General features: G+C 32.4%; 1 protein-coding gene across 1 annotated transcript; it reads left to right on the top strand.

Annotated features, from left to right (window-relative positions):
- Positions 1-452: 452 nt before the first annotated feature.
- On the top strand, positions 453-22,316 carry LOC137926071 (bucandin). The gene is made up of 4 exons (XM_068769611.1): positions 453-551; positions 15,486-15,666; positions 20,658-20,715; positions 22,070-22,316. The coding sequence occupies exons 2-4, from the start codon at positions 15,487-15,489 to the stop codon at positions 22,189-22,191; spliced, it is 360 nt and encodes a 119-aa protein (XP_068625712.1). The 5' UTR covers positions 453-551; position 15,486; the 3' UTR covers positions 22,192-22,316.
- Positions 22,317-25,828: the final 3,512 nt, after the last annotated feature.

The raw sequence follows: 25,828 nt of genomic DNA, 5'->3' as shown, positions 1-25,828 counted from the left end.
CACTCTAATATATAATAATAATAAACCTGATATACGATCAAAAATTTCAGTATTCTATCGCTAAACTACTGCTTGTATTGTTAGGAATGAAAATACAAAATAAAAATATTTATTTGAAATTAGAACGCTAAATCATATTCTGAATTTGATCGATCAACACTTGTCGTTCATTCTTTGCACATCAATCAAAATCATTCAGTTATCATTCTTGTATTGTACGAGATTGGCTATAGAAACGAATACAATGAGTATACAAAAAGTGCCCTACGGAAATCTATCAGCGAATATAAACAGATCAGAGTGATGAACCGGGAAAATGTGACCTTCCCCGCCTCCCGTTGGAGTGTGGAGCTCGAAGGCGGGCGGGCGGAAGCTGAGCCGGCGTGGAGGTCTAGTTACGTTGGGCAGGTGGTTGCGCCGGCTGAACCAAGTAGTCTCGTGTTGGCCGTGGTAAAGTGCGGACGTTCCCGACGAGTTGTTGATAAAGTTCGTTTCCTCCAGTACTGTGCAGCCTCGAGTTGTTTGGTGTGATTCGATTGAAAAGTTCCCAGGTAAGCAGGCGCACTTTTTAAGTTGTTTTGAACTAAACTTTAAACTTAATGCCGGGGTAATTTTTTTATCGATTAATAATACGTTGAATTTCCTAAAGTTTTTCCATTTAAAAACCACGTAATTTTTTTTCTTATTCATTATACCGTAAAATAAAACTTTATAAATAGAAGAAAAATATATCTAGCATACAATGTTAAATGTAGCTTAAAATAATACGCGATATATATATATAAATAAATATATACATATATATATTACGCGTATATATATATATATATATATATATATATACATATATTGTTTATACTTCGTAAATTACTATCGCATTTTATGCGTATGCCACAATTTATTATTTGAATTAAATATATTCTTTTTATATTTGTCAATGATTTTACATTTCACATTACGTTAATATTAAATTTAATCAAATTATTTATTGTTCTTTTTTTAAATATTATAAATAAAATATGAGACTCAAGTTTACAATAGATAATTAGTTTATGTTAATGTAATATATATTTACGTATTTTTATATGTTAATGTAACTTATATATATATAAGTCATTTTAAAATGTTTTTTTAAATTAATTAATATGTAACGTATTATTAAAACACTTATTAAAATTAAAATGCAGAGATAATAAAATTGGTTTTAAAATAACTATGATAAGATATCTCCGAGTTATATAATATGTTCAAAAAAGGTTAATGATTAGTGCGTTTTAATAAACTTATTATCTATGAATTTAATTAGATAAATAATAGTTACGGATGCATCCAATATTCACCATTTAATTATTGTTAAAAAAAAAAAATTTGATGTACACCAGGGGTGGCCAAACTGAGGGTCGCAAGCCACATGCGGCACTTTGAACGATTATTTTTTTCTCCGATTGATTGTCAAATTGTTTCAATATTTAAATTTATGTAACCCATGTCAGCTCCTGGGAAATCGAAACAAATTACTAGTGTGAATAATTATTATTATTTGTTGCACGACTACCACTGCATGTGCGGAAGTGGCTAAATATTGGTCGTTTTCTTACTTATTATTATTCCACCATAAAATTAGCGAAATCCAAACACCGATCATAATTAACTAACCGGCATCTTAAGTATTATCAGGAGTGCTGTCATATATTTATATTACAAATTTCGTACGGGTCGAACTAAATAAAACCGTTATAAAGATATTAATAATGAACAACAAATTTGAAAATAGAATCATTTGTTGCATTTTTAATCTATTTGTTTCGTAAATGAATTCCTCGCACCGCTTACCGGAGGCCACGATTCGCTGACCGTTCGGCCTCTTGCATATTCATAGTGCCCGAATAATTAAAAAAAAAATGACAGCAAATCGACGTTTAGGCGACCGAATATATTTCAGCGGAATACCACAGCGTACTCGGGTCGAAATTAAAATGTAAAACAGATATTCCAAAAAAAAAAGGTAAAACTCATTTTTATATTCAAAAAATATACACATTGTTGACGTGATGTCGACAATTTTTTTCATAAAAATAATAACATTTCTTTACGTAATAAGAGGTTGAGTTAACTAAAAAAAGCCTTAAACCATAAACAAAAACACTACAACAATTAGTAACACAAGATATACTTAAACTCTGTCTAATTTGGTAACATCTTGCAATATATATATTAATACCATTCCTTAATTTTAATGAAAAAACACTCTTTAATAGTCACTTTAGTTAATACCAATTGTATTTTTTTTATTTATTAGGATCTTTATTCAACAAACATTAAAGTTAAAGGCAAGGTCATTGTTTTTATATTTAAGTTTAATATTTCCTAACTTAAATCTTAAACTATTTAAAAATAAGTTAAAGTCAACTAATTTCGTGTGGTTGGCCCAAGAAGTTGCCGGATGCGATCATCACCGGTCGTCGTGGTGATCTATAAGGGAGGCCTATTCCTTGTAATGGGCATGTTAAGGTCTATATTTTTTATTTACTAATTCTAATTTATATCACCTAGGAGGATTTACTTCCTATGTGTTTTTACTTAAAGCAGACAGTTGGGAGAAAGATTTTCTCCATTCACAACGGATCTTATGTATTATAATTTTAAAAATACTATAAGTAAATATAGTCAAAATGTATATATATATTTTATATAGTTGTAAAGGAATAGGTGTCTGTATTTCATCTTACCTAATTGAAAGTGTAGATGAAGACGAAGATGGTCCACGCCCATTTAAAAAAAAACCTTTTCACTCTACTCTTAAAGGCTCCAGAGTTCTACTTATCAGGAAAAATAGACCCAGGCAGGTCGTTCCAAATCTTGGCGACTCTCACTAAAAACGAGTTCATACATCAACAACGTATAGATGAAACTTTTGCCTGCGCCTAGTAGTCCGATAAAAGAATAGAGATGGCTCAATTAGTTCGAAAAAACCCTTTGTGCACTCTCCAAAGTGTATCCTATAAAAACCGATAAGCTGGCAATACAACGACGATGCTCAAGGGTGTGTAGTCTGCTATTAGAGAGCTTTTCGTTGTTAATTAACCTACGGGCTTTAGTCAACTGAGTCCAAAGCTTCCTGATGATATTTGGCTGCACCGTTGAAAAGGTGACTGCAGTACTCCATGCAGTATCAAACTTATATACGAAATAATATACTGCATGTCTATAACTAAGTTCTGCATTTATTTCATTATTACATTTTATATGTTTTATTTGAATTCGCTATTCAAGCGCTATAAACCGTTAAATGTCTTGGTTTAGTACGATGTGCTGGAACAGTTCATTGAACGATTCTTCAGTAGATCCATTGTTTAAAGCAGAGTTCCCCAAACTTTTTTGTGTCGTAGACCCCTTGCCATGTTGTTCCGTGTTGGGTAGACCCCCTACTTACCTGATATTGATTTCCTGTAAATTTCTAACTGTAGTGAAGTTTAGTGTTAAAAACCTAAAGTAAAAACACACGTTAATTTATAATTTTTTTTTATTTTATTAGCACTTTACTTTTCAAGATTCAGAAAACGAATAAACGTATTTGTCCCACATTCGTATTTATAGAGTGACGAATTGAACAAGTCAGTGCAAGGTAGCGAAGCTCTGAGACTGCGACTCTCAGGTTTTTACAAGTTCAAAATGTATTGCGACCACAAAGCGACCAATATCAACATCCTACAACTTACACAATTTTATAAATATATATAATAATTTTTTTACTTCATAGGTACTTTTATAAATGATGTAAATGTTTTGATATTAGAGGATAGTATGATGTAATTAAATAGGTACTATTAGTGTATGTGTTGAGATCCACTATCGTGGATCTCCATTTTCATTTCATGGACCTCCAAATTTTTTTTCGCTGACGTAGACCCCTTGCAGGTTGCCATAAACCTCTAGGGGTCGATATAGACCACTTTGGGAATCACTAGTTTAAAGGTAGTAACTGATAAGTTAATACAATTTTTACAAAAAATTTATTGTTTTATTTCTACAGCATTTTAAACTGGCATTTTTGGCATAGGCTATCTACAGTGTCTGAAGCTGACAGTTTTGAGTGCCTATCTAACCTTTTGGGTCGAACTGTTTTTATATTTAAATGCACAAAGCCTCATCTCCGCACCCTCATTAGAGTTTAACAAGGCTCTTGAATAAAACATCTGTTATCCCAGAATCTTCATATAATCGAGACGATTTCAAAGATATTTAAAGCAGATATTAGTTAAATTTAAATTTTAATTAAACATTTACGTTAATATAAATCATGTATGAATCGCAAGGGAAGAAGACTGATTTATGAACAATATCTTTTATCTTTATGTTCCGATATTATAATCATATTAAGTAATACATGCAAGGTTGTATACATGGAGATAAGATAAGAAGGCTTTAAAAGTTTCAGATGATTATTGAGCTTATATATTCATTCACTTTAAAGATTTAACACCAGTAACCGATATATGTTTTCATAAAAATTTACTAAAAAAATCGACATAGAAATAAACCTTTGAACTTCTTGGAATTCTAAGAACATTACCCAAAGTTAAGTTAAAATAACTTAGACATTCTTAGTTTACTTCCTCTCGTCTTAAAGTCGACACTTCATAATTCGATATAAACAATGAGGCATAAAACCATTGTATGCCTTATTTAAACGCACTAAAAATACATAAATAAAAAAACTATATATAGAAAGTAAGAAAAGGGCCAATATTTAGCCACTTCCGCATATGCAGTCGTAGTCGTGCAACAACGTTTAAAATCGAGCATACTCTCTACAAAAAATCGATCAAAGAAAGCCATGACGATTTTATGTTAATACATCATAAAATCTGTCAGTGTCGTAATAATTATTACATGATAGGAAGATAAATAAAGTCATGACTACGACTGTTTTATCAATAAAATACGACTTAATTACTAATTTACCAATTACAATACTTGTGAATTACAAATCAAAAGATGTTAGTCCGTCTATAATACATTTATATTATAATAACACAGCAGGTCAATGTCAAATGTTATCACTATGTACTTGCTCCTTGCCTTTATAAGACTTTTATTTGAACACAAAATCATACAAAACATTTATACACAAAACTCAATGACACTACGAATTACAACGTCAAAAATAGAATATATAAAAGAAGTTAAGAAAAACCCTTTGTATTTTTTATAGCAAATTTTAAAACATTTTTAAGAATATATTTACATTTAACTATAGTAGATAGGCAATGGTTACCCAGCGATAGACACGGTTTCGATTCCACGAAAAAAATTTTATATTATTCACACTGTGCATTAATTATATAGGATTACCACTGCTCTATTAAGTTCCCAGAAGATGCAGCATCCTCTGCGTACCATAATACCACACTGCGATGACCAACTCATCTGCTGCGTGGCGATTATGATATATCCCTCCATAGATATCTTTGGTAAAGGTCTATGTCTTGCAGGGCGTTTATAAGCGGAAAGAACTACTATAGAAGCCAAGGTTATCTAGTGGTAAAAGGCTCAGACTTGAGGTCTTAGATCGCGGGTTCAATTCCCAAAATTCAATCTTATATAATTCACACTTCATGCATTAATTATATAAGATTACCAGTGCTTCCAAAAAAGTTTCCAGATGATGCAGCAGCGTCATGCCTACTATAATACAATTCTGCGATCGCCAACCCTCCTTTCAAGCGTGGCGATCATGGTATATCTCCCATAGATATCTTTGATGGTCTATGTTTTGCAGGTCATCTATCAGTCGAAACGACAGCGATAATATATAAGTGCCGGTTCATTCAATGACTTTTTACAATATTGTATGTACACGATGCTGTTTTTGTAGAAATTTTTTAGCCAATGGAGTAGCGACTAGGTGTTGTGGCAGCTCTATATTGATATTAACTATTTTTAAATGATTCTAAAAACATCTAAACAGATGGAAATTTAAAAGGATAAGTTCAGGAAGGATTTCGTCTTCAGCTTTGGTTCAAGGCTATAGTAGATGTTGCCTTGTATATTGTTACATAGATCTACGGTACAATCGAACAGAGAGATATCCAATGCTGGTCGTATTTCCACAAGTTGTGCATGAAGTATTGACGTCAGATATTGAACTTTCAATTTTAAGTTGGGTGAAGAAGTCATCACAGGGGATATATGCTTACTGAGTAGCTAAACAAGATTGTGGTCCAGCGCTGTCATGTCGACTATACCTCTTCTGTTAAATATTTCCGGCTACCTTCTTCTAACTTCTTCTTTTATCTTATCAGTTGTTTCTACTTGAGATCTGATTTATAGTTCTGCCAGGCGATAAAAGCTCATGATAAACCATGCCTTTCCAATCCCACCATAAAAAGCACCATATTTATGTGAATTAACTCGAGTTTTACCATAGTCTGTGAAATTTGAATGATTTAACTGTGATCTTTCTCATCATAGGTGATCCACTTTTCATCACCGGTATTCAATCTCTTCAAAAATTGTTCGTATTCAAAAAGCCTTAATAACTAATCTTAAATGACTTCATATTTTTCAAGGTTTATTGCAATAAGCTAGTGTAATACCTTATTGCGATGTAACTCAAATTTTAGTACGAAATAAAATTTTACTATCGTGTTTCTTTTGCTAAACGTAACCTTTTTAATTTCATCAAAACTAGTCAGACATAAAAATTATAGTCAAAGATATTCTATTGCAAATTTATGTATAGTTTTATATGTACTATTTTCGATAAGATTTTTTCTCTGACCTTATAAATAAGTAGTGTAGTGACTCGAAAAATACTGTATAAATTCGATGAGTCATATTCAGCACTAATTGGTTTAGTCATAACGGTGTTCTTCTATGTGTTCAGCTCTGACGTGTCTTAACAATTATTGTGTCATTATCTGTATATTAAAATAAATACATTTAAAAAACTTTTAAGTTAAACGGTTTTTTGATACCCATATTGTGGTGGTTGTGGAAAAATATGTACCTAGTCCGCCATATTGGAACGGCGTCCATCTTGAATTTTAAATTTTGACATAATCATCGTGTTTTACTAGTGTAGCCCTTTCATTTGATACCCATATTGAGGGGGTTAAAAATATGTAATCCGCCATTTTGTATCGGCGGCCATCTTAGATTTATAATGTTATTGATTTTATAATATTGTATTGTCATCTAAATTCAATGTGTGTACCAAATTTCAGATCAATCTGACAACGGGAAGGTGTTTAAATTTCAATTTCTAATTTTGACTCAAACAAATAAATTCCGTGCGGGTCGCTAAATAACTAAACTAAATAAAACCGTTTAATTAAACGTACAGTGCTATATATATACGTTGTCCTCTGCAAAGCTTAGGCCTCTAGCAATGATCAGTCTTTCGCTGCCCGTATTCAGCGACAATTCTTCAATCTTGACCATGTCATCACTTCACCTTGTGGTCATCACTCAAGAATCTTTGTTTCCCAACGACCGTTTACCCGATGTGTTCCGCCCACAACCACTACGCTGACCATGTTTCTTATGCGAATCTTCTCATTTCTAATTCCACGAGGCCCTATTGTAGTTTTGCGTCTGGGGTCAACCTTAAAAACCTTCAGTTTCACCTTGGTAGTAATGTATACTGTAATTAGTACTTCTACCTTTTCCATACTATGGTTGTCTGAAAGAGATTACCTCGTGTGATAAGACCGCCCTTTGTACTTTTTTGTAAATTATTGTGAAACTCTTTACATGTATCCTACACGTGTACAGTAAAATATTAAATATAAGAAATAGGTTGTACATAGGTGTCAATAGTTATTAATAAGGCAATGTGAATTTCAGCATATTTTTCCTATTTAGCAATAATTTTATAATTTAAACCGCATGCAGATTAAGTAAGAAAAAAAAACAATATTTAGCTACTCCGGCACATGCAGTCGTAATCGTGCAATAAAGTGCACCGCCCGCCAGCCCGCTGATAAATGCGCATGCGGCAAACATTGCGAATTACACAACTACCACCGCTAAATCACTCAACACGTGTTTCACCCCTCCACGGGGTATCCTCAGGAATTAATGTTACAATGCACTTTGTTGTACGACTACGACTACATGTGCGGAAGTGGTTGGTCCTTTTCTTACTTAGGATAGACTTCTGCAAAATAACACCTGATTCCATTAAATAAATAAGCATGTATATTATTCGTCGTTTCTCAGTTTTAAAAACAGAATATATGTACATACTATAATAACGAAGTCTGTACTAAATGTCGGTAAAACCAAATTACATTATACCTTGGGGCCAAACATGAAAATGTGCTGTAGATATGGAGTCAAGATAGGGGTGTACATAAATAAATTGTTTTGTTACATATTGTGGGTTTTACCTCGAAATGAAACACCACTGGTTCACAAGGAGTCCTTTATTCACAAATCATATGGTCACCCTACTTAAACACAAAGTATACTTTCGTTTAGTTCAAACTAGGCTTCCAAATCATGGTCCAAGTAACTTACCAAATAGTCGCTTTGTATCACTTATCGTAGATCTTAATTTTATAACTGGAAAATAACACTGAACCGTTGACATGGGGAGTACATTTATTTATACTACGGATAAGGTTCCAGTAAGTTCGAGAACTATCTCGAACTTACTGGAACCTTCTGGTCGAGAACTATCTCGAACTTACTGGAACCTTACTCGGTTAGAATTTCCGAGAACCGTACACAAAAAATAACAAATAGCTTTAAAGTCACGCGTGTTCACGAGAATACTGCACCTATCTATTTAGCACAAGGATGAATTTCCTATACAGTCCATCTTACTAGAACTATCGAGATTTATGTAGAAGTATTTTTCTGGTGCGTACTTGATCACAGGCTTCAGTGTTTATTTTTTAGAGAGTTCTGAGATTCATAACAGATGTAACTCGTGCTTTGTGACAGTATTTTTAAATCATGTAAATATATAACAAACATATATTAAAATATATGTTCTTTTATGACCTTCGCTTAGCATTTACATAAACAATGTGAGATATACAGCATTTGGAGAGATACCTCGACGTAAATATGTTTTGTATTTTTAATATGAAATTTGTTTGAACGAGGATATTTTTTGCCTTATCTGAAAAACCATGCGGGTTTAAATATAATAAGGTACATATGTAAATTTTTAAGTCGTTTCAACAAACTGTTTTTGTATTTTAAGTGAAGAGAAACATGTATTACGTGCATACTCTTATAACATACATATAATTCAATCTAAACATAAGGTATACATTTATGTATTTATATCAGCTACTACTACTACTCCGCTAGCTCAGTGACCCAAAGTGGGTCTTGGCCTCCGAAGCGAGAGACTTCCACTTTCCTCTATCTTGCGCCATCGTCTGCCATTGGCTGACATTCAATTCGCGCAAGTCTGCCTCAACGCGATCGATCCAGCGATACTTGGGTCTACCCACTGGTCTTCGACCCCTCGGTTTTTCCAGGTACGCTACCTTCACGCTCCGATCCGATCCCATTCGCTCGAAGGGACCAAGCCAGCGGATTCGTTGAGCTTTATATTCGCCAATGATATTTGGCTGTGCTACTATAGTATATATATTTATATCAGCTAAGAGATTATAATGCATTCGACATATAAACCTGGTCTTCTACCTTCAGATTCCTGCCTCTTTATATATATGTAATTATTTAGGCAGTGGAAAGTTAATATGAAAAAGCAGTCTTCTTTTAATGTCAACCTTTGTCGCATTTTTTTACTGGAAATCCCATAAAATCTTTACTAGAGACTTCATTCAAAATGATAAAAAGTCATTGAATAAATCAGCATTAATATATTATTGTGGTCATTTCAACCCATACAGCGCCCATTACAAGGCACCGCACTCCCTCAAAGATATACATGAGGAGATATAACGATCAGTGATCGCAGTGTGGTATTATGGTACGCAGAGGACGCTGTTGGCCATCGTCTAGAACAGTTATTCCCAAAGTGGTCTATATAGACCCCTAGGGGTCTATGACAACCTACAAGGTGTCTACGTCAGCGAAAAAAAATTTGGGGGTCCATGAAATGAAAATGGGGGTCCACGATAGTGGATCTCAACACATACACTAATAGTACCTACTTACTTACATCATACTATCTTATAATATCAAAACAGATTTAATTGACGCCAAATGTTCATAATTTATTATTAAAGCATCAGGTTCATCCTTCTCACTTAAAATATTGACTTATTGCTTATGTTATTTTATTTATAGTTGATTTTATGTTTATTTAATGTTACGTATATTTACCTAACAGATACAAAATTTTATTATGAGTAGTTTTAATTTAAATTCAATTAATAAATTTATAAATTAACATGTGTTTTTACTTTAAGTTTTTAATACTAAATTTTACTACAGTTAGAAATTTACAGGAAATCAATATCAGGTAAGTAGGGGGTCTACCCAACACGGAAAAACATGGCACGGGGTCTACGACACAAAAAAAGTTTGGGGAACTTGGTCCAGAAGCTTTTTTGTGAGTAGTGGCAATCCCGTAATGTCATTGCATAAGACCTCTACCGCTGTGCTACCACCGCTGACAATTATTTTTTTAATTTTACTATTTAATAGTATTGTAGTTTAACATTATTAACGAAAAATAATTCGCTCAAAGTACGTGTCGAACACGATCCCTGGTAATTCAACACGTATATTAAAATTTCGATACAAAATATAAATGTACCTAATAGTTATTGAAATGCCACTGTCGTTTTGAGTGCCGATTCATACAAAACAAGGACCGGAGACCGGAGACTAGAGACTGGAGACCGGAGACCAGAGACCGAATACCAGAGACCGAATACCAAAGACCGGAGACCAGAGACCAGCGGCCGGAAACTAGAGACCGGGTACTACAAACCGTAGACTTAAGACCGGAAACTAGAGACTAGGGACCAGAGATCGGAGACTGAAGAGTATTTTTGAGATCGTACTTTAACTTCCGCCCAAATTTGCAAGTTCTGCAGGGTTGAAGAAGCAGGGTGCTGAGTGCGCCTGAACTAAATTCTCAGCGATAGATCGGGACTTATTTATGTTTTTTATCACATTTCGACACGCTAATAATTTTTAGCTCTGATGTTTGTCAGAACTGCTGGTAATTTATCTACAGGGTGATGATATTGATTAATTAAAAACTTTATTTTTTATTGCTATATGATTAGGAAGATATAAAAATGTATGTTTATATGCAGAAATAATATATACATCAGTATAAGAGGTAAAAAGGTTTGAACAACAGAATAGATTATTCAAGAAATCTTTTCTTGTTCTACAAGACACCCGAGATGTGATTGGTTCGTAATAATATTTCTCATATTTGCTTATACAACGAAAACTTTTGCAAATTTTTCTGTTTGTTTTCTGATTTTGCGCGAAGTCGAAGAAATTCGAAGATTTCACGTTCTATTATAATTTATTTATTCAAAGCAAACTCGACGTTGAGATGTTCTCTGATATATGTGCAACTGGGAGATGTATATATAGACATAATACCCTCCGGTTGTCCGTCCAAAAAACATTTCCTTGATTTGTTATTCGAAGAAACTCCAACTGAATTTTAGATAAGTGGAAAAATAAAATATCTTTATTCAAGAAGGCTCTTATTACACATATATTATTACTAGCTGATCCCGCAAACGTTGTTTTGCAAAAAAAAATTAAGGTTTTAATTTACAAGTAAAAAATAAGTAAAATTTAGGGTTGTATGTATTATTGTGTGTTGTATCATAAAAAAATAAAAACAAAAAATTTTGTCAAAAAAAAATTAATGGTGAACAACCCTTATCACTTAGGGGTATGGAAAATATATAGTAGCCGAGTCTCAGACCTACCGAATACGCATATAAAATGGTTAAAATCGGTCGAGCCGTTTTGGAGGAGGACGGTAACTAACATTGTGACATGGAATTTTTATATATTAGATTAACAAAATTACTGTAAACAGAATTCGATATACATAGGATAATTGATGATAGATATAATAGATTAAAAGAGACGAAAGTATTCAAAATGTATTTATTTCAGTGGGCATTTACATGTGCTTTTGAAATCGTTATTTATTTGTAATATTATAAGCAGTAAGCTGCCAAAAACTCAACAGTTGCTCTTTTTTGATAAAAATTATAAATTTCGGATGTGTACATTATAATATCAACCATGTAAATCAGTTAACTAATAAAGTTCCACGCGTTTCACCACTGTCATTAAATGTGGTTTCCTTTCAAAATTCTATTCTACAATATTTTAAATTATCTCAAATACCAACTGCTATACCGATAAAATTATTAACAGCGCCATCTATGAAGTGTCAAGGTTAAACAGCCGCTGCTTTACCGATATTAAATAAGCGCGGTATAATACAAAATAGAATTATTAAAGAAACAAGTTTTTTATCATACATAGATATGTTTTATCATTTTTCTCTATAAATCGGATCTGAACCAGCGACCTATTGATATACAGTCCATCCAGCTCGAATGACCATGCAGAGGATGTTAGGCTGTTCTTCAAAGTCCAAAAAGAGAATAACACGGTTTTTGTGATGAGTATTTTTTTATTTTTCTTGTATTCAAAAGAACAAAATGTCGGTAAATCAGTAGTACATGTATATCGCTTATTGACTAGCGCCATCTAGTAAGTTTTTAGAGAAATTATAATAAAACAGATATATATATATATATATATACATATATATATATCAAATATTATGTTAAATGAGTCAATAAATCAATATTTCTTGTATTGGTTACAATTATTAAAAATAGACCATAGACGCCCATTGCAAGCTATAGCCCCCCCCCCCCCCTTTATATTTCTATGGGGATATGAATAATATCTATAATCGCCACGCTTGGCAGGCGGTTGGTTGATCGTGTGGTATTCTGGTACGCAGAGAACTCTTTTGTTTATGCTCTGGAAACTTGTTTGTGAACAGTAGCAATTCTATATAATTAATAGACAAAGTGTGATTTACATAAGATTTTATCTCAGGCAGTGTTGTCTCAATCCCCTACCGCTAGGCTGGCATTAATATAAAAGATTAATTGCGTAAATTTCACGTTAATTTATAACAAAATTCCTGAAAACAATGTACAACTAAAATGATTTTATAAATATAGTCCATACTGCAGTTTTTATTAAGCTAATCTCGTACATAAAACAACTATGGGTCCCTTATATTTGCGATTAACAGATCTAGCAGTTTCATAATATACGTAATTAAAAAAAACTTCAATTGAAATTTTCTCTGAGAAAGTTTCGCGAAGAAATAATTTTAACAATACATAGACGATAAATAAAAAATAAGTTAAAATTAATGAAAAATGCATATATTTCCGTATAAACCGTACGTGATTGAAATTTCTTTAAACCGTCCTAAGTGTTTTGATACCACTTTTATAGTGCGGGTATTGTTTTCATCCGATTACATCTTAGGAGTCTTCAAGACAACACTGGGTGGGTTTCTTCTAGGCAAGCATGTGGCATCGTATACCACGTTATCGCTTAACATCAGACGGAAAGTCAAATGCTTTGCCTATAAAGGATAAAAAAAATAACTATTCATTTAAGAATAAATTAAAATAAAATAATTAAGCAGTTAAAAACACGGTTAAAACATTTATCTCCGGCAAACAATCGAATCCGCCGTTGAAACTCGCTGTAGAATTTAATCCGTTCGAAATTTAAATGACAAAGATCCCGGCAGCGGAAGCTGACAACTGGAAAGCTTGTTAAATGAAATTACGAGCTTTTCGAGATCCGGAAGCTCGGTGCGAGCTTTTGTTAATTTGTGAATCATTTTTATCGGGTACAGAAGCAACGGTACCACGTCTGGGATATTCTATCATGTTTTATATCATTAGAAGCTTTTTCACTTACTCTCTCTGGCTTTACTCTTATATATCGTCCTTTTAGCCCATAGACGCGACCACTGCATAGCTTTCTTTACAGATATCTAGGGTATAGAGTAAAAAAGTTCAATATGTTTCCAAATCTATGAGAGATGGGTTCAAAGTTTTTGTAAATAGTTCAATTAACTTTAATCAATACGAAAATATAAGTTACTCAAGTACTCGCCGGAAGAGCGGGAACATCAGGTGACATAGTCCGTCATAAAATATATGTGTACCTTCAGGGGGATATAATCCATAATCCATAATCGCCACGCTTGGCAGGGTTGGCCATCGCAGTGTGGACGCTACTATCCGTCCTGAGGATACTTGTTTTGTGAATGGCAATTCTATGTAATTAATGCACCAATTGTGAATTTTCTAAGACTGTCGAACCTGCGAACTATGATCGCAAATCTCATTCCTCAACCGCTTTGCTACCATACTGCTATAGTATATAGTTAAATGTAATATCATTTTGTAAAAATATTTTCCGTCTTTTCTTATAAAATACTTTTTAATAGAATTTTTTACGTAATTATTCATTTCTTTTTTATGCACTGGTTTTGACTTGTTTATAATTTGTTAAGATATATATGACGTCTTAAATATGGTTAACGGTTTTAATGGAGATAGAATTTACTTTAATTTTGTTAAATTCTACGATCTAAATATATATAAATGCGTGTATGTGTGTGATATATATATATATATACATATATATATACATATATATATACATATATATATATTTATAAATGTGTGTGTGTGTGTGTGTGTGTCTTTTTTTTGCTATGTAACCTTGTTACACAATAAAATACTGTACGGTACAACCTACCAAATAATAAATAATGTAATGATAGTATAGCAAGAAAGCGTTTTCGTATTTCGGATTATTACATATAAAAATTGGGAATCTTTGGACGATTTCTCTGTCCAACAGTGGGCGTCCCACGTTGCAGGCTTTATACTGCAAGAAGTTACAGACTTGTCGCATTACAATAAAAAATTATTAACGTAACATATTTTTAAGCTTTTTTCTGAAAAAAAAAATTTATTCTTTACAACCTTTACACCTATAAATAATCATCCAGTATAACATTCTTGTTTATTCGTGCTTGTAAACGATTTAATAATTTTTGTTTGCTCCGTTTTTGGAGCCTCCTGTACAAACCCTATCACGGATAGACAGGGTATTTACATTATAATTTTTCAAATAATTTTAATTTATTTCCTTCCATACATCGCCTCACTTCCTTTGCCTTCTGTTAAGAGGTGTAGAATTTTTAATTTTTTTTACTTTAATAATTTTTCTAAAAATTTATTTAATACTAATTCCCGTTTATTTTCTTACTATCTATATCGTAATTAATTTACATTTCTAATATCACAGCTATTATATTATTGTTCTTTATTTTATTACTTATTTCTTGCTTTTTATTGATTTTCCTGTACTTATCTATGAGACGATTTTCTTCTCTGTTCTCTCTGCTAACCAAGGTTGGTATTGGTTTTATAATGTTGCAGAATGGCGAGCGCGTCGTTGGTGACCACCGTGGGATTCCTGTTGACGCTGGTGGCAAGTGCAGCCAGCATCAAGTGTTGGCAGTGTGGACAGTACAGCGACGGAGTTGGCTCCATCACGCCCTGCAACAACCGGAGCGCGACTCGTCTCGGCGAGTGTCCTGCAAGCTCGAAGTATTGTATTGTAAGTAACAAAATATCAACTCGACTTAAGTTACTCTATTCGACACTAGATGGCGTTAGTTTAATTTTAAATCACGCTCTCATTTTTACGTAGCCAGTAACGTAACTAAAAATCCGCAGGTCTTGAGGCACTAGAACATTCGAATGTAGATTTAAAAGGTTCTGGAGTGAAAAATAGGAACCGGAAAGCGCAGTGTAGACATTCAACCCATAAGGTGTTATATACCTTTTTAATGTCAATAGACGACATACGCAGGAAGTTCTAGCTAATTTAAAAATCTATGCGGTGATATCTATGTTCAGTTGTGTCATATATAAAATTCTCCATGTCGATAACACGATTTTTTTTGTCTTCATCAATAAGATGCAAATACATCCACGTATGGATTCTCACCGCCACATGCACTACGTAAGAAAAGGACCGATATATAGCTACTTCCGCCAATGCAGTAGTAGTCGTGCAATAAAATGCACCGCCCGCCAGCCCGCTGATAAATGCGCATGCGGCAAACAATGCGAATTACTCAACTACCACCTTTAAATCACTCAACACGTGTTTCACCACTCCACGGGGCATCCTCAGGAGTAACGTTACACCTATTAGTGCCAAAATGTGCACTTTATTGCACGAATAATACTGCATTGGCAGAAGTAGCTATATATTGGTCCTCCTCTTACTTAGGATGGACGATTCCGCAAAATTACGCCTGAATACATTAGATACATGCACTACGCGTATGCCTTTATAAATTAAAAATTAGGTTAAGTTGCCTATTTTTAAACGGTTTTATTTAGTTCGACCCGTACGGAATTTATTTGGATCAAAATTATAAATTGAAATTTAAGCACCTTCCCGTTGTCAGATTGATCTGAAATTTGGTACGCATATTTAATTTAGATGACAATACAATATAATAAAATCAATAACATTATAAATCTAAGATGGCCGCCGATACAAAATGGCGGATTACATTTATTTCCTTAACCCCCTCAATAAGGATATCAAATGAAAGGGCTACACTAGTAAAATACGTTGATTATGTCAAAATTTAAAATTCAAGATGGACGCCCTTCCAATATGGCGGACTAGGTACATATTTTTCCACAACCACTACAATATTAGTATCAAAAAACCGTTTAACTTAAAAGTTTTTTAAATGTATTTATTTGGCTTATACTAGTTCAGTTCACATGTTCTTTTGAATACGTGTGGCATTTATTTCGACCCACACGTAATATATATTTATATGTACAATATTTTTATATCCCGACTTTTCAAAGGTGCTTACCAAAGCCTATGCGAAAGAATAAATATATGTTTCATTGTATGTTACGTGGATTTTTTTAACATTATTATTATTGAGAGGTTTTTAAATTTAAAAATTGTTTTAATATATTACCATCTGAAGGACACAGCAGTATCTCATATTTTTACTGTTTTTGATTTAATAATGTTGTATATGTTCGTCATGCTTACAAATATTGGCGTACAACTTGTAGGGCAATATAGAGTAGATATGAGGAAGTGGTCGCACAAAACGTAATTTTAAATACTGGACATTGTTATTGTTGATAAAATAGATAAAGAGAGTAAAACACTGTAATATGAAAAAGAGTAAATAATTTTTTTTTCGGAAATAATAAACATATATCTGTAGATATTACATATCCTAATAAAAATGTTTTATTTGGTCTTAATAATTGTAACGATTTATCTATCAAAGAATGTAATTTTATTTCTATTATAAAAAACAATATATAAAATTTACTACTAACGGATAAATTAAGAATATTCAGTTCAAATATATATCAACCTCGTTTAATAATAATTTAATATTCCAATTTTGAAAAGTAATCAAAGTCAATGAACCTTGAAATTAAAAAGTTTACATGAAGATATAAAAACTTTTTACCAGCCATCATTAACTTCTGATTACATTACGTGCCTCTATAATCAAACCGGATCGAGTCGAGAGAATTAATAACCCGAAAAATGACACTAAAATAAATACATTTAAAAAAACTTTTAAGTGAAACGGTTTTTTGATACCCATATTGCGGTGGTTGTGGAAAAATATGTACCTAGTCCGCCATATTGGAACGGCGTCCATCTTGAATTTTAAATTTTGACATAATCATCGTATTTTACTAGTGTAGCCCTTTCATTTGATACCCATATTGAGGGGGTTAAGGAAAAATATGTAATCCGCCATTTTGTATCGGCGGCCATCTTAGATTTATAATGTTATTGATTTTATAATATTGTATTGTCATCTAAATTAAATGTCTGTACCAAATTTCAGATCAATCTGACAACGGGAAGGTGCTTAAATTTCAATTTCTAATTTTGATGCGGGTCAAACTAAATAAAACCGTTGAACAAAAAGCAAGCTACGCTTTTTATTTAACGCTTTGACTGCCTTCGATCATCAACTTGACTGATGAATGGCGACGATGTGATCGAAGATCGCACCCAGATTCAGTACCTATTCATTCTGATCCTGAAGAATTGGGATATAATTCTCGGGAAACAAGGAAGCAGGTAGATTCCAAATTCGGACTGAATGAAATCACAACCCTCAATGAAAATCTACAGTTTATGGTTGATAGTGGGTTGACTTCCTACTCGTATAGAGAAATGGGGATGGTAAGATTAGGCCGAGAAGTTCAGCGGGGTAATCCCCGAAATGAATCCTGTTATAAATTGACAGACGTCACTCGCAGGAGGTGTTTAAGTCTAAGAAGTTTCTAGAAACTAACTCCTTATCACCTAGAAGTCGAACAGCACATTCTAACGAATCAAGACCTTCGAGCTGATATTCAGAGCCCTTCCAAACGTGGCAGCAGCGTTCCAAACATAGCTTATGGCTGCACTACTATATATATGTGTCTGAATCATTCTGTAATAATATTATAATAATTAATAAATAAAACTTATAACATTCTATTATAATAGTATATAAAAAAAATTAAAAATGAATTTATCTAAGTGATCATAAAATCAATTCAGTTAAATTTGTATTGGACTGCTTTTAGATATGGATACATTTGAAACACTTGTTGAGAATTAAATCTTAACGCATTGTTCAAAATTCACAACGCGCGGTAAATACAGCTAATTTATCCACACTCTTCTTAAATATCTAATGGATTCAGGCGTTACTTTGCAGAAGTCTATCCTAAGTAAGAAAAGGACTAATATATAGCTACTTCCGCTAAGTAGCAGTAGTCGTGCAATGAAGTGCACCGCCCGCCAGCCCGCTGATAAATACGCGTGCGGCAAACAATGCGAATTACACAACTTCCACCGTTAAATCACTCAACACGTGTTTCACCCCTCCACGGGGCATCATCAGGAGTAATGTTACACCGACTCTTGCCAAACACCGAGTGTGTTTTTTAATATATTTTTCAATATATAGTGAAAAGATTATTTGAAGTGAAAAAAAAAAATTTGGGAATGAATATCTCTAAGTGGTAACAAAATCAATTCAGTTGAATTTGTATTAAACTCCTTTCAGATATGGGTACATTTGAAACACTTGTTGAGAATTGAATTTTAACGCATTGTTCAAAATTCACAACGCGCGGTAAAAACAGCGAATTACTTCACACTTTTCTTGCTGTAGAACCTCATAAACAAGTCGTAACTTGTTTGAATTCGCTACAGGCCATATCAATTGACCATACTAGTGAATCTATTCATTCAAATGGACGAAGATGAAATAGTTCTTGGTATAAAAAAAAATCATTGATTTTGATTACACCTTGTATTATCAGCAAAAACCTTTAAAAGATTAAACATACTACCAATCATCTTGTATAGGTCTCTAATGTATCTGATTCGATCTCTTAAACCCCTATATAGGCCTGTCTATAGTTCGTTGGGATACCAAGTTTTATTGTGTTGTATATAAAATTGACCACTTTACCATCTTTACTTAAATTCCTTATTGAATTCTTCTTTTGTAACCATTTGTCGGTATGTTATGTAGTTTACACAATGTGCGTAATTCTTTACGTCTTATCTGTGACATAAGGGCCACCGCACACGGGTCACAGACCACAGCTACAAAATTGTTTTATAGACATAAGTTACAATTGAAATGAGGTAATATGCCAGTGGCTTCGTTTTATAATTGTGGCCATTTCCCCGTGTGTAATGTGCCTAATTGTGAATTACATTCTTTATCGCTGTGTCAGTTAGATGTTTATGTATCTAGTCTAGCCATGAATTCAGTTACTGGCTGTTTACATACATTAAATATTAATTTTGAATTTAGAACAAAATAGAAATCTTTCCTGCCATTATTGTACGTTTTTTGTTTAGAAATTACTTAAAGAGAATAGGATTGCAGTAATTGCACTGTACAAAGAAGGTAAGGAGCGAGCAATCATTTTTGACACATTGAAAAATCCGGATCGGATTATCCGAATGCTTGTGTACCGTACCATCCAAAGGTACAATGAAACCATGTCTGTTGATGACCGTGAGAGATCCGGCCGACCGCGGTCTATTTAAACAAACCAGTCGTTCATGCAGTCAAGGCCAGAATTCGTCTAAATCCCATAAGGAAGCAGAAAATCCTTTCCAGAGAAATAAAAATCCCTCCGAGAACACTTTCTCGGATTTTCAAACAAGACTTAGGTCTAAAACTTACTGAAGATACACTGAACATACCTTTAATTAGGCACTAAAACAAAAGAGAGTCGAAAGAATAAAACAGCTGTTACTTTGATACGCGAAGAAAAATACGGAAAAATTCTCTTTATCGATGAAATTTTTTTTACAATCGTGGCGCATTAAAACAAACAAAATGATCGAGTATATGCACAAAGCTCTAGAGAAGCATTTGAAGTAGAGTCAAAGTTCTGCGTGGCCATCATCATACGTCATGGTTTGATGTGGTGTATCCTATCAAGGAGTTACAAAACTCTTTATTGAGAGATATTTTTAAAGGCATTGATAATTGACATTTCAATTTGTTTCAGAAATATGTAAGTGAATTGACTGTTGTCCGAGATTGCGTACCAACTTGCACTGAGAAAGGTAATTGTTTAATTATAATGAACACAATTTATACGGGTACAATATATTTAGTTTGAACAATAAATGTAATGTTGCAAAATAAAATAGTAAGGAAACCTAGAATGTAGTGGTTAAGGATGAATGTATGGCTAATGGAATGAAAGAGAAAGACTGGGAAAATTGTAGAATGAAAGAAACAGTACGACAGATAAGATGATACATGAAAGAGAAGAATGATAATAATAAAAAATATTAATAAATTACTAGAAATAAAAAGTCCCTGTCCCACACGAGATAGGGGAACGAGAGGTCCCCAACAGCGGGGACCATTAAAAAAAATATATATTTAGTTTTTCATTACGTATTTATTAAAGGTAGGAACTTACAGAGTAATATTTTAATAAACATGTGTAATGCGGGGTTACAAAATAAAACAGATAAGTTTTATTATGAGATCATTACTCTATGGCTGCGAAGGCCTAGTGCCGACACGAGAAGGCTTCGAGGCAAGGTGCGCGGGAGCGCGGCGTTGTCACGTCGGCGCGTCGTTACATATGTTCATAATATCATAATATGTTCAAACTCTACCATTTTTTTTGCTCGAAACGTGTAATTATGGACTACATATTTAAAAAAATAACAATAGACATTTTACTGCCATTTACAATTCAACATAAGTTTTTGTAATGCATAAAGCATATGTAATAATCACTTCGCTAATCATACTATTGATTTGACAGACACATTTTGAACTATAAAAGTATTTTAATAAAATTATTATAATTAAATGATTTTATATAAAATGTTTTTTATGTGAAAAAAAAACCCTTTTTAGAATATTCTGTTATATTAATTCATTTAATACATCCATGCACTTTAATAATTATATTATTATGTTACGATACAATAATGTAAATATGTTATATATACGAGTATATGTATGTGTGTGTGTATATATATATATGATAATGCATTATATGTATATGATATTATCCACAGTTAAGAAAACTAGAAAAAATGACAAGAAAAAAAAGACTTCGATTGTAATCTACGATATTAGGGTAAAAGGCTACTTCCATTGGAGTTAAAAGGTTTTCGACCATGAGATGGTAGACGCGTGGGTTACCTCCCAACTAGGTAGACCGACAAATTGGATGACCAGAGACTACTACTACTATATTTTGGGAAGACCTATGCCTTACATTAAACATTTATAACCTGATATAATAATGAAGAAATGAAAATCATTTATGTTTTTTTCTTCTTTTATTGTTATAAACGAATATATAGCATTAATAAGGCATTTAAAACAAAGCACAGCGATTTCCTTAACAATAATTTCGTACAGTTAAAACCTTACTTCTGTTTGATCTAGAATGGTGGGGCGCCAGAACCTTCTGCTGTGAAACCGACGAGTGTAATTCTGCGTTCACACGAACACCGGAAGTGACTTTCATCTTGGCGGCCGCAGCCCTAGTCGCAGCCTTCGCACGCTGACCGACCGCTTAGAAGCCTTCTCACGTTCCTATCCGTTAAGTTATTAACTTAATATAAACTTAACCATAACTAATGGTTGCAATTTATTTTTTGGTCTACCGTAGCAAAAACCAGTTTTCTCGTTGTGTTTTTGTAACACTGCGAAAATCCATTGTTATAGATTCAAATTAGATTTTCAGTCGAATTTTTCAGTTGAGGAATGATGTAAAAATTCATTTTGCATACCGAATTCCAGGTTTTAATGCTTCAGTAACAGATTTTTATGTACTATATCAATTGTTTTTGTTTTTAACTGAAAAATAATTTCTATAACATTTTCTCTTGTCTTAAAAATTTATAATTAATTTTTTTGCAATTAAAACGAGTTCAGTTATTAATAAAATATACATATATATATATCTATATATATATATATATATATATATAAATATATATATATATATCTTTATAAACAATTGATATTTCTGGTCAATAATTAATTTTAAAAATTTATCTATTCGCGTTGCCGATTCAAAGGTGCGTTTCGGAACGAACTCTCCCAAATCTGATATCGATACAGCTAAATGCCTTCGAACAAAAGGTTCACACCTTCTTCCAACAATCGAGTATATCAATTAGTCAATATAACACGCGTCACAGCTGACGCGGATTTTTTAGTTTATTAGCTTCCACGAGCTATAACATTTCCGAAGAAGCTATAAAAGCCCAGCAACAATCTAATATAGTCTAAACCGTGGATTATATATCAGTACTTCAGTTTTTTCTGCCTTTTTTTCTCTCATTTCTTTCTTAATTTTATATGTATTGTGTGCAATATATGTATTATTATTTCTATTGCATATATTTATTTTCATTTATCACATAAATTTTATATTTTGAATTAATGGCATTTAAAAACAAATGAGAAGGTTTGCATTTTAATATTTACTATAAATACTGTTAAATATATATTTATAGATTCTTGTTACCTTATTCTTTTTTTAATTTAAGTCGGACTACAAGTGGATGGTTTGTCTTTTTTATTTTTAACTTGATTTAGTCAGCCAGTATGTTAACGAGAATTTACTTTGCATATATTTGACATAAAAATAATTTATTTATAATAATTTATTTTAAATATAATAAAGGTATAATGTGATCAAATTAACATTTAAAAAATAAACCCAAACGCTTTATAGAAATTTATCAAATACGAAAATCAGGTAACTGAAATATTCTAAATTATAACTAATTGTAATTTAAATTCGTCATTAGCACATAGGTAATAAGGTCTAAATAGCGATGTAAGATTAGTAAAAAATATAGGATGATATGAAATTTCCCTGAAAATATCTCGCGCGAATTTGTAGAACGCTTTTTAGATACTATTAAAAATTTTTTAGCGAATTTTTAAAATTTATTATGATATCAAAATTTAGATAAAATAAAGATATAGTTCACATTTTTGACGTTTTCTCAATTTTAATTTTAATAATCTTTTCAAGTCTAGTATGAAGGCGTGGACCTCCCACTAGATAGACCAACAATATAGACAAAGTCCCGGGAAGTCGATAAATGCAGTCATCGTGGCGAATTTTTTGGGGGAGGCCAATACCTTGGGTGTCTTTTAGCTGACATGACGTTGACGAATGACTTCTAGATAAACACAAGATTATTAAACATATTAAATACAATTTTTTCCTAGACTCTCCGCTCTACTTGAAAAACTAAATAAAACTAAGCTTATTTTGATCTAGTCTTAAATATGTTTAATATATTTTAAAATTAAATAAGGATATGATCATTAAAATTTGTTTTTCATTGGTTTTACTTATTAGTACATCGTGTCTTAAAACGACTACCTGACAAACTATAGCGTGAGGCAATCGGCTTCCAGCGCCATCTATCGATGTCAAGTGACAACGTTCTAAAATTTAAAAAGTTATCGAATATATTTCGTCTGCTATATTATATTTTATTTATTGTCAAACTAGTCTTTTAGATTACAAAATTTATCTCCTAATGCTGTAATTTTGTTGTGTAAAATAAACTATATTTCTTTATTATACATCACGCAAACCATGCTTTACTTCTTTAAGAATAATTGTCTTTGAAATAATGAATGTAATGTAAAGTTTTAATATACACAATGCTGCAATAGATTTTGTTCCTAGTTAAATAAAGACCAATTTATAATTAACTGATGTTTTATTTAAATGAGAACATTTGTAGATGAACGAAAATATCCCACATACACTTTTAAACTACATAATATCAATTACTTTACTTTTCTAAGGTATTAAATAATTTATTAAAATCTAGATGTTATTTCTCTTTCTTCTTTTAGCCGATGAAGCCTACTGCAGGGCGAATGCTTTCCCCACTATCTCCACCATCACCGGTCCTGTGTTGTTCGTGTCCTGCGACATCCTCTGATCTTAACTATGTCGTCAGTCTATCTACTGGGAAGCCTACCCATGCCGCTTCGTGGCTGCCACTCGAGAACCTTACGCTGCTACTTCAGATGAGCAATTCTTCGGGCTACATCAGTGATCTTGGTTCTTCTACTGATCTCCTCATTTTTGATTCGACCTCGCAGCGAAACTTCAAGCATAACCCTCTCTATAGCTGTGGTGAACTTGATCCTTCTTATAAGGCATGTGAAATTATTTAACACTACCAAAATTATTAAAAGGCAAAAAGTTTTTAGTATATTTTTTTATTTAAGACCATTAATTTTTTGGATATAGTGATATATAAATTGACAATAAACAAGATATACATTTACTTCTTTAAAAATTTCACAACAATTACTCTGTACGAATAGTTACAAAAACAATTTAAAGAATAATAAAAAGAACAAATTTATTACTGTCCATTTTGTTTCATTAAAAAAAAAAATTCCGGCGCCTGACAAGCTTCAAACTACCCTTCATTCCTACCATTTAGTTTAGCACTGAACATTTTCAGCGCGGGAAATCAAATTAAAAACTTTTTTTTTTCACGCTATTTATTTGCCTCGGTTAACATTATACAAACTAATTATTTTGCCGTTTTGATCTCGAACTTTGCCTCGGCTCGTTTCAAACTAGATTTATTTACTTAAATTTATTGTATTACAAATTTATACATACAATACAAACTTGTATGTGGGAAGGCGTGAAAGTGAGGTGATAAATGAAAGGAATGAAACAATTTGTGATGAATGAATGAATGATATTGAGGATAAAAAAGATTTCACTGTGTACCTACGATAGGAAAAATGTTGGAACCAGAATTTCCCAAAAGCGAAGGCTGTACTATACATTAAAACCTAATTTATTGTAATTTCGTGGTTACCATTCATAGTACCCCCCTTGTAACATATATATACATATATGTATATATATATATATATATATATATATATATATATATATATATATATATATATATATATATATATATATATATATATATATATATATATATTAAAGCCCACTCAATTGCCCCCCGCTTTGTAACAATATATACATATGTATGGACACACATGCATGCATATAATATGTAAATGAATAAAAAAAATGTTATTTTAGATTCGAGAACCAAAGAAATCGTTCATTTGCGCCTAAATGCACATGGATTGACACACAAAACGTCTGATTTTAATTTTTAGACC

The sequence above is a fragment of the Battus philenor genome, unplaced genomic scaffold, assembly GCF_028537555.1.
Source record: "Battus philenor isolate CCGP_79_NKW_IND1 unplaced genomic scaffold, ilBatPhil1.0.hap1 SCAF_28, whole genome shotgun sequence".
Classification (NCBI taxonomy): domain Eukaryota; kingdom Metazoa; phylum Arthropoda; class Insecta; order Lepidoptera; family Papilionidae; genus Battus; species Battus philenor.
This window is presented reverse-complemented; position numbering and strand designations above follow the sequence as displayed.